The sequence below is a fragment of the Montipora capricornis genome, chromosome 11 (assembly GCF_036669925.1).
Source record: "Montipora capricornis isolate CH-2021 chromosome 11, ASM3666992v2, whole genome shotgun sequence".
In the NCBI taxonomy this organism is placed as follows: Eukaryota; Metazoa; Cnidaria; class Anthozoa; order Scleractinia; family Acroporidae; genus Montipora; species Montipora capricornis.
In genome coordinates, this window is record NC_090893.1 from 12,477,235 (window position 1) to 12,488,420 (window position 11,186).

Genomic DNA, 11,186 nt, shown 5'->3' on the forward strand with positions numbered 1-11,186 from the left:
AAGTTCTTACAAGCACGTCGAGGCTATGATAATGTATTGTAATTATGCAATTAATCATGACACCTCCCCTTTTTTTAAACAAGATAAACCTGGAATGAATGATCAACCACTCATTAAGCATGAATCAACAAAATGAACTTTGCTAGAATGTTTGCATTGTTTACTGTAACAGAACAGTTCAGTTCATAACATAGTCCTTGTATCTTGCTGGCAATCTCACAATACGGCCACTGGAGGTACACTTTGCTTGTGTTGGCAGAGGGCTGCTTTCATTGGCAGCAGGCAGGGCCGATTCAGCATTACTAACATGAACCGAGGGTGTGGCAGAGACGGTTAGGGTAAGGCGGTATTAACGCTTCATCTAGGGGTGGTCCCGTACTCACTACTGGGGGCTCATTTGTAAGCAACAAATGTCAACGATTGCGACGGTAGGCAGTGCCGTCAGGTGTTGAGACTACATAGGATCTAAGAGCTGCATGCTGGGCAGTAACAGTTGCTGGCTCCCAGGTCTTTCCCATTCCTATACGCACTATTGCATGTGGCTTGATTTCAGGTAACCGCCTTACACTGTGATCGTAGTACATCTTCTGTTTATCCCTACGCTCCTTGAGCTTGTCGTAGGCATTGTGAACCACTTGAGGCTTCAAGAGGGATACAGTAGAAGGCAACTTGGACTTCAACATGCGATTCATCAGCAATTGTGCTGGGGACTTCTTTAGTCCTGAGACTGGAGTGTTCCTGTACTCCAGGAGAGCTATGTACGGGTCATTTTCATCTTCAAATGCTTTGCTTCAAATGCTTTCCTTTGATGGTTTGTATCGCTCTTTCACTCATCCCATTTGGCTGTGGGTATCTGGGATTCGAGGTGGTGACTTCAAATCCCCAATCCTTTGCAACTGATGGAATTCCTTGCTTGAAAAGGGCATGTTATCGGCAATAACTTCATCTGGAATTCCATGCCGGGCATACATAGATTTCATACCAGTTATAACAGGACCAGCTGTCTTGTCTCTTAGGAGACAAAGTTCAGGGTACTTAGAATAATAATCAACAACAAGTAAATACGACTTAGAGTTCAGTTCAAATATGTCGGCACCTAGCCTCTACCATGGCCTCTGAGGGACTTCATGGGGTAATAAGGGCTCCTTTTGATTCTCTCTTTGGTACTTAAGACATACAGAGCACTTGGAGATCATCCTTTCAATTGCAGTAGACATACTGGGCCGATAAACGACAGCTCTAGCCCTTGACTTGCATTTCTCCATACCAAGGTGACTCTCATGTATGCAGTTTAGAACATCCTGTCTCATCTCTTGAGGGATTATGAGCTTCTCACCAAGGAAAAACAGACCTTCAGCTTCATGAATTTCAGCTCGCAAATTCCAGTAGTAGGCAACGGAAGCAGGTAATTTGCTTTTGTGGGATGGCTAACCATTCCTTACAACTTTACTTAACATCTGAAGGATTTCATCTTGAGCTATTGCTGCTTTCATCTGGGCAAGCTTCTCTTTACTCATAGGAAGACGCTCCACGAGGGTGTGAACGATTACTTCCATGTCATCACTTAATTCTTGCTCCGAGGGTGGTTCATCCAAGTGAGCTCTTGATAGTGTATCTGCAACATACATGTACTTGCCGGGGACATAGGTGATGTTAACTTCGTACTTCTGAAGTCTGAGAAGCAGGCATTGGAGCCTTGGAGATACTTTGGTCAGCGGCTTCTTGTTAACAGACACTAAAGGCTTATAGTCTGACTCCACATCCACTGGCCGCCCATAAAAATAATGGTTAAATCTCTCACAGCCTAATACGACTGCAAGAAGTTCTTTATCTATTTGAGCGTAATACTCCTCCGCTTGGGTGAGGGAACGAGAAGCATAAGCGATTGGGAGTCCATCTTGGAGGACACATGACCCAAGACCAGACTTAGAGGCATCCACTTGCAATTTGACTGGCTTGGTGGGGTCATAGAATTTCAGAACAGGCTGACTAGAGGGGATTTGCTTCAGACGCTACACTGCTTGAGTATGCTCATACGACCAGATCCACATAACATCTTTCTTTAGAAGATTTGGCAAGGGTGCAGTAATTTCTGACTGATTAGGAATAAACTGGGAGAAATAATTCACCATCCCTAAGAACCTCTGCAAATCTTCTTTGCTCTGAGGCAAGGGCAACTGTGTGATAGCACGCACTTTCTCAATATCAGGTTTCAGTCCTGATTCAGAAACAATGTTTCCCATGTACTTGACTTCACTAACTTTGTATTGCAGCTTTGCAGGGTTGAACTTAACATTTGCTTGTCGAGCTCTTTCCAGAAGCTTAAGCATAGTTTCATCATGTTCCTTCTCATCTGTAGCTGCAACAATGATGTCATCAAATATGACCTCCACACCATCAATATCTCCAAACCGGGCTTCATTCCTCTTTTGGAACACCTCTGGTGCTGAACGTATTCCGTAAAACCGATAACGGCCAAAGGGGCTATTGAAAGTACAGAGGTGGGAACTTTCTTTACCTAAGCACACCTGCCAGAAACCATCTTTTTCATCTACAATGGAGAAAACTTTCTTGCCACTGAGGTGACTTGCAATGTCCTCTGCTGTGGGTATCCTGTGATGCTCTCTCCGAATAGCCTTGTTAAGATCTCTTGGATCCAAGCACAGTCTCAAAGAACCATCACGCTTTTCAACAATGACTAAGCTGTTAACCCATGGGGTGAGTCTGTTAACTTTCTGGACAAAATCTTTCTCCTCCAACTCTTGAAGTTTCGCTTTAGGTTTCCCAAGTAGGGAATACGGTATTCTTCGAGGCGGGTGAATGACAGGCTGAACTGAGTCATCCAGCTCAATGTAGTACTCGCCTTTCATGCAGTCTAACCCACTGAACACATCAGCAAACTTATCAACAATTTCTTTTTTTGTGCGAGGGGCCTGGGCAACACTTTCTACTCTTTTCACCAGATCTAATTTTGAACACGCCGAGAGTCCCAAAATTGGTGGTGAATTAACGGTAGCAACGAAAAATGGAAGGCTTTCCTTTAATCCTTGAGCTTCACAAGCCAGGGTGACCTTCCTTTCGGGTATTACCTTGAAATCTCCATACGAGGAAAAAAACAACACTGGTATCCATTAAAGGAGACTTGTTTTGGAGTTCGGAGTAAACACTGAGTGGCAAAACATTAGCTTCGGCGCCAGCATCCAGCTTGAATTTAACAGAAGATCCGCCAACAGTTACGGTGGAGAACCAAGCTGAATCAGTAGTCACACCGGTGACTGTTCCGATAAAGAATTCTTCGGTTTGGACTTCGCACTGTCGACCAATGACGCCGTCTAGGCTCGGAGTCACAGTGTGTACTCGAGAATTCTTTTGTGGGTACATCTTAGCGTAGTGATGTTTCCCTTTGCAAATGTGACAGTGTCTTCCAAACGCTAGACACGATCGTGGGTAGTGCTTTGTTCCACAATTCTTGCAGTTAAATTGCTGCAGCTGGCGCGATGTTTTGCTAGTAGCGGGCGATGCCTTGGTTGGTTTGTTTCTTGGTTTTATCGCGTGAACGGGTACCTTCTCTAATGTCTGGAGTTCCTTTAGTTGTTTAGCGCTAGCTTCTGCCGCTCTGCAAAGACTCACCGCTTTCTCAAGGGTAAGATCAGACGATTCACGAAGCAATCTCTCTTTAAGACGAGTGCTACTTACACCGAATACAATTCGATCTCGAATCAGGCTGTCTTGCTGGTGGCCAATTTCACATGACTTCGCACGAGTCTTCAATTCGGTGATAAACTGATCGATAAATTCGCTGTCTTTTTGTTTACATTCCCAAAACTTGTATCTTTCGAACACAGTGTTCTTTCTCGGATTGAAATAATCTTCAAACTTTTTCTTTAGGTGAGCAATCTTATTAGGATCTTCACCAGTAGCGAATCGGAACGTATTGTATATTTCGAGCGCTTCTTCGCCGACTCAAGCAAGAAGCGAGCAAGGATGGCACAGTCGGTTAGTGCGCGGCCTTGGTGCAAGAGGTCCTGAGTTCGATTCCCGGATCTCACATCCTTGTTTCGACTTCTTTCCTTTCCGTGTGGCTAAGTAGCTTTAAATACCCGTAAAACGGAGCACTGATGGAGAGGGGGAGTAAAATGAGCACACCGTCGACCTCAGGTTTGTCATTTGAATTACTGTTACGAGTTATCGACGTTAAATATGGCTGCTTTACTTTTACTTGTACTGTGTGCAGCAGAATGACGCACTGCACCTTTTCATTTTCTTCGATCTTTCCCGACGCCGTCAAGTAAAGGTCAAAGCGTTGGACCCATCTCCTCCAATTCTCGGAAAGATAACCTTCAAGCACTAGAGCTCCTGGAGGTTTGAAAACTTCCATGTTTTATTCTGACACCATATAATGTTCACTCGCACACAAGCGAGTTGTTAACAACAACAAGGTATATTGCATAAGCCTAAGTTCTTACAAGCACGTGGAGGCTATGATAATGTATTCTAATTATACAATTAATCATGACAAACATAAGCTACTACTTTACACCTCTTGCACTGGAAACAGCACTTCCTTTGCCAACTGGTAAAGCTCTGGATTGCCTGGATGAATGCCACTCCTGTTGTAGGCATTTTTCATTAGAGGTTAGCATGATTTTTCTTCGCTCCTGATATTGAACAAGGGAATTAATACATGCATGAGGTTTTTGTTTGAAAGGTAAAACTTCCATTAATTTCTGATAAATTTTAACTACAAAGTGAAGCAAAAGCAAACTCCATGTAACTTGTTCTGCAAAAACAAACCAAAAAGAGGCAAGCCGCATGTTTTTAGGTGGAATATTGCACAAATTCTTACCTTTTTGGACTGCATTTTAACCCTGCCTTCAGGCAATCCCGCCATTTTTTGACCATTTGACCTTTTCTCTCTTAGTCCTTCTCCGCTAAAAATGTCAAAAAGCCCAACCATGGGGGAAGACCTGGGTCAATCAAAGCTGAGTAGCCCCTGTCACGGGCAAGGCTTCGATGTCAATAGCCCGCGCTGCCTGCCCTCCACCCACTGGGGCAAAACATTGATAGGCACCTTAGTCACAAAAGTGAATTATACAGGCACAATTTCCATCCCTGACAAAGTGACAATAGTTACTGCTTAAATTGTCCAGTTAAGTGCGAGGATTACTTCTATCTTCTGTCTGTCTATAACCCGCACTTCAAAAAACAAACATATCTTTCAGTCTCTCCTTTGCTTTCAAAAGAGTAGCATAAAACGTACTCTGCATGAGTCACACCAAAAACACAATGTATATAAGAACGAAAACAATGTATAGCAGAAAGTGCTTGCAAACAAAAATGAATCCACCTAGACACAGTGATATAAGAAAAATTCAAGCTAAAGTAAACACTGCTTTCCCTCCCCTTCCTTAAGTGAAAAGGAAAGTACATTGCACCGTCAGAGATTCCCAACAATGAAAAGAGGTGGATAATCCTATCGCCCTGAGATGGTGTTGGCTGACTTCAACCTCCCCACTGATTTAAGCCTGCATGTACTGTAGTACTGTAATACTCTTTGAGTTATACCTGGTATTGTTATTTTTTAGCGGAACAATTTTCTTCTTCTTCTTTTTTTTTTTAATTTAAACATATTAACCATTGTTTGCCCCAAAAGCACCTTGGCTTATCAAGGGGGCTCACAATAATACAGTAATCAGGCTTACACTCAATGAAATGTACATTTTACCCACACCATTAATTAAAAAAGGAACTGTTTACATAAACACCAGAGCTATGAGGAGCTCAAGGGAATGGTCATACGAGCAGTACATGTGTAAGACACGAGGTTTGCAAATTGTAAAACGTTCTACATGACTTCTGCCTTGGGATCTGTCAAGTTACAGGTCAGATAAGGACTTGGTAATGGTGGCAGGCAGGCCTCCAACTACTTGTCAAACGAACCTAAACAAAAATTTCTGCATGTAAACCAAAGAAAAAACAAAACGGTTTTCAAAAAGGAAAGTGAGTTTCATCTCGTTACTCCTATGTCTCAAAGACCTGCATAATTATTGTCTTCGTCCCCATCACTCACTCTCTCCCCATCTTACTCTTCTTCCATAAAGTAAGTGTCAATTATATCACTTGCATACTGAGACACTGTTCCATTACAACTGTACTCTAATGCCTCCAGACAGGCCACTCCCTTGGCAATCTCAAACATTTCTTTGGAAGCTGGAACACTTCTTAGAGCCATCTCAACAAACGGAAGACCAGTGACAATTGTGTCTTGGTCAGGTGACTTGAGAATGTTGACAAATGCATCCATGACACATAACTCTAAAACAGTACTTAGATAACTTGGTGCATGGTAGGAAACATTGCACACACAAATAGCGACCTGTTGCAAGAAATAAAATTAAGTGATAATTAAGTCACTGGTCAATAATTTGTCCAACTTTTATTACAATACATTAACATAAATACAAAAGAATGTAACTAGGTGGTTGCCATTTATATGAAAGTGGTCTATGTCCAGTTTTAGACCCAAGACCTGTTTCTTGTCAAGAACACTAAGAAGAAGATGCGTACTAACTACTTTTTCACATCAGTCATCTAACCTAGACTTCGTAACAACGAAGTCACTACTTGGCTGTTATGGGGTGATTTCTGAGCAAGGGAATTCAAAAAAGGATCAAGAATGGTAATGATGCCACTTGAGACAAATACTGGAACACAGTCAGGCTTCGCTGTGAAGTAGGAAAGCACCCAAGCAACTTCTCCAGCAACATCTACCAGGTGTTTTTCTGGGGTGAGTAAGCTGACAATAGAAGACACTATTCCGGCATTCAGCATCTCTTCAGCGACAACTTGTTCTCCTCGTGCAAGATTGGATAAAGCAAATCGTGGTGACTATACTACTGTTGAAACAGGGGACTGAAACAACAAGACAATAAAATAACAAATAACTTCAGTTTAGAATAAGCTGCATAGCTTTTATTATCATCGTGCTAAAATAAAGGCTGTCTGTCTGTCTGTAGATCGCCCTGCATTTGTTGCAGAAAAAAAATGCACAAAAAATGAAAAAAAAAGCAGAAAATGAAGAAACCTGTTGGTTTCTTTGTTTGTTTCTTCAAATTTCAACAACACATGAACCAATTTGTCCATAGTATAGACTTTGATCATGTGACAATAACTGCAGACAAGGCTTGTAATTTTCACGAGAGACATTTTCTTGAGGCCTGGTATTCGCAAGGACAGCAACGAGGGAAACGAACATAATGACATGCCAGATGTTACAAATCCCTTGTGTGATCACGCTTAGCGGTCATTTGATATGTTTTTGCTGGCGTAGAACGCGCAGAACTGTAAAACGTTAGAAAGCCGTCACGCAGTTGGCCTTTTTAAAAAACCCATGAGGGCCGGAGTTGTGTGGTTGAAACATCTTTGTAGTTTTATTAACATTGTTTCCAATGTTAACAAGCGTCAGTGTCAAGAACAAATTTTATTTTCTGATGTCCATCCCCGACTGCAATTTTAGTATTCAGGGGCACCCAACGTCAATTTTCGGAAAACATCTGTTCGGAATACGATTTGAGATCTAGAATTTTCGGAACATTTCTTGTAGAATTTCTTGCTTGCCTGCCTCTCCTAGGATTTTCGAACATCTAAAAAATGGTAGAATTGCCCATTTTTAACAGATTGTTACCCTAAAAATGTCACCTAGAATTTTCGGGAGACTTTTGTGGCTGAAATTTTCGAAAAGGTAACTTTGGATCCCTATAATTCTCGGATCTCTAGACTTTCAGCTAGGAAGTCCGAACAGATGAAAAAATGTTAGGGGATAAAAATGCCTATATCTACAGTTTAAATACTAAAATACGTTAAACAATGCTATATTTAAGTGGTTTTGAACTACTGGTAGAGGAAATATATGTTTAGTTTCGGGATGATTGTGGAGAAATTTGAAGTTTTTGAGAATGACATTTTTTACTGCAAGGTTTTGTGGATGGTAGGTGAGGGTGAATGGAATTATGTTGTTTTTTCTGGTTTCAAAGAATCTGCCATTCTGGTTTCAAAGAATCTGTTGGTTTCTTCATTCTGTGACGTTTGTAGTGTGGTTTCTCGATTGATTTATTGGGCACAATGTTTGCCTGTGGTGACAGCGGAGTCAGGGTGGCCACATTTTTTGAAAAACTGGCACATTTCCTCGCACTTGCTGGTAAAGTCAGAGTCGTCACCACAGAGGCACCTTAGTCTAAGAAATTGAGAGCCGGGATGGCATCTTTTATGTGTTGTGGATGCGAGGATGAATGTAGCAAGCAGATAAATTACGGTAATCTGTTGGTTTGTAGTGTACGCTTGTAGCCGTATAGCCGTTGCCGTGGACTGAAAGTTTAATGTCGAGGAAGAGCAAGTGAACATTCAAGTAATTTTCCAGGTGCATGTTATAGCTGGATGGAAAGAATTGACGGAAGTAATGAATTGGTTGAGTTCTTTTTTACTGGATGAAGTAGCGACGACGTAGTCATCAATGAAACGTTTGTAAAGATCATGTTTTGGCTTGTTGTAGCTAAAGAAAATTAATTTTCAATATAGCCTACAAAAAGGTTGGCGTAGCTAGGTCCCATTTTGGATCCCATTGCAAAAATGTTGATTTGTTCCTACAATGTAGTAGCTGTCCCCAAAAAAATGAAAAACAGTTAAGTGTGACAACCAGTTCAGCCAGACTAAATAAGGTTTCCAAGCTCGGTTTTTTAACAAGACGTTGGTTCAAAAAATTTTTGAGTGCTTGGAGGCGTTCATGATACATGTCCACTAGCTTTGTATCATTTTAGAGTTAAACCCGTTGTTCGTTTGCGCTCCACTTTGCAATATTGTCATGCAATGTTGCGTTTTTGATAGGCACTTTGAACTCTAATGGTACATATATGCCTCAAACTGTAATTACATTGTGAACCTTCTCCATAGTTGGTTTGGAATCGATAACTTTAATAATTTGGAAGGCCCCTCAGCTTCAAATGGATTTGAAAGGATTAATTTATTAAGTAAAGTACGATCGTCCGGGTGAGTGTAGTCCTGAGAAGGACTGTTTCAGATGACATTGACTGACGTTTCCACAACCTGAGCGGAAGTCATCTTCAGAGTAAAGTGATTTGTGTAATGTCAGCATTCTCGTTCCCAGAGCTGCGATCCCCTTGGCCAGCGCCTCGGATCGAGAGCTGTGGTTGAGCTCTGGAGGCTCTGGCAGGTTCCAATTAAAAGTCCGCGACTCACGGACCTCTGGTAGTTCTGCGCAGTCTCGATTCTTTTTCAAAATGGCGGACCAAGCTTGATCTCTTACACAAGGCGTTGAATCATGGAATGCGAAATCTAGATTTAAGCGACATCACATTGAAAGAAAAGAAGTACGAGGGTTTGAAGCTAGCTGTGCTTGTCATTTCGCCGTTAAATGCCTCAAATACACGATACAATTTTTAAGATGAGAGAGGGAGGACTTAATTTTAAAACGGAGATCGGTTAACAGGAGATGACGACAGGGATCAAGTTCCACTGATTTAAATGTTGTTTAATGCATCCGAGTGATAATACTTTCCATGTGAAATGTTCTGAGCTCTATTGAAGTAGAGACAATAATATTATAATGCGTAAGTAAACAGCCTTGAAATTATTTTCATATTTTTTGCAGCTAAAAGCCTGACTAATGGTCCTAATGGTACCAATTCTGTCTGCTGCCTAGGAATTATGTATAAGTTTTTGAATCAACTTGTAATAATCATAATATTTAACAACAACTTGATATATTTAAGTGTCAATGGATTTAGCACCAGAGCACTAATTGGGGAAACTAATGAAATTAATTCAAATCAAATATGTTGTTTGTGGGGGGAGTAAAGCTGGAGTACCCGGAGAAAAACCTTTTGGAGTAGAGAAGAGAACCAACAAACTCAACCCACATATGACGCTGAGTTTGGGACCACATTGGTGGGAAGCGGGTGCTCTTACCACTGTGCCACCCCTGCTCCCTGACTGACTGCATCAAATCTGTATATTTGCACCCAGTAGTCAACTTACTCTGTAACTGTTGTACTTCAAAGTTAAATTAAAGTTAACATGAATCCAACCTAAATAATTATTGCTTGATTCCCATTAATTTCCTTTCTATTTTAAACCTATTGATGATAAATAATGATGTTGGGGGACAAATCTTGATCAAAATTTAGCTACATGCAGGATGAAGTAATTTAAGTTGCCTGAATCTCACATAAATATTAATGTATTTACATAGTTTCAGAAAATATATATCATTGGACATCTTCTTCCTACATCTCGGCACTCTAGCAAAACTGAGGAACTATATCACACTTTTTGCAGAGCTTCTTGCACTGGTTTGTTGATATCCTTAAGGATAACTGCCTTAATTGCATCTCCAAAAACCATGTCTTCCATGTTTCAAAATCTGGTGAGGTTTTGCTTCACTATTCATCATTGTTGACAGTTGTTTGATATCAATGATGAAATGGTATATAAAATGAATCATATGAGAACTGCGGATATGAAATCAAGTGAAGCTATGATCTTCGCAGTTGTGAGCGCAATTTTTGCAATTCCTTCCTAATTGCCTTTTCACTAAATAAATTCAATGGTTGGTTGTTACTAGTAATATATCTGTTGCAAGTACGGCAAACAGAAAACAGAATCCCTTCGATCATACTCTTCCGATTGCTTCCGGTTAGCATTTTTATTGTGTTGCCATCTGACCAATCAGTGACGAGAACGGATTGGAACCTGCCAGAGCTATTGCCAGATCTCTCGATCCGAGGCGCTGGCCAAGAGGATCGCAGCTCTGGAAACGAGAATGATGTCAGTAGATGCTATAAGAACTCCGGTCCTAGACGTCATTGGTCAACTTATTCGCGATGTTATTGGTCCACTATCAGTTGAGCCTAGATTTAATGGGCTGGGAAGACTAAACAGTGATAGGTGCATTTTGATCCGTCTATAGGTCTAAGGTCAGTACGTGTATCGTAGAATACGTTTAACAGTACTGTTAGAGTAAATAAGTGTGTCGTTTGTCTGTTGATGTTGTCGATGAGTCGTTTGTTGGGTGCGGGAAGTTGTTGGCATCGGTTTATAGGTGTCCGTTCTAAGTTAGTAAACCAGCTTTCCAGTACGATCCATTAGTAGTAGTTAGTGTTGTAGGTAACAAA

The 11,186-nt window shown here is 41.1% G+C and overlaps 1 protein-coding gene and 1 pseudogene across 1 annotated transcript; both read right to left on the bottom strand.

Annotated features, from left to right (window-relative positions):
* Positions 1–830: 830 nt before the first annotated feature.
* LOC138023095 (uncharacterized) lies at positions 831–6,304 on the bottom strand. Its single transcript, XM_068870127.1, has 7 exons — positions 6,087–6,304; positions 4,847–4,931; positions 4,541–4,658; positions 3,090–3,962; positions 2,130–2,965; positions 1,443–1,955; positions 831–1,034 (listed from the first exon to the last, which is right to left on the bottom strand). Exons 1-7 carry the CDS (start codon positions 6,302–6,304, stop codon positions 831–833), a joined length of 2,847 nt encoding a protein of 948 aa, XP_068726228.1.
* Positions 6,305–6,436: 132 nt separating this feature from the next.
* LOC138024880 (uncharacterized) overlaps positions 6,437–11,186 on the bottom strand; it is a 7,329-nt pseudogene continuing 2,579 nt past the window's right edge.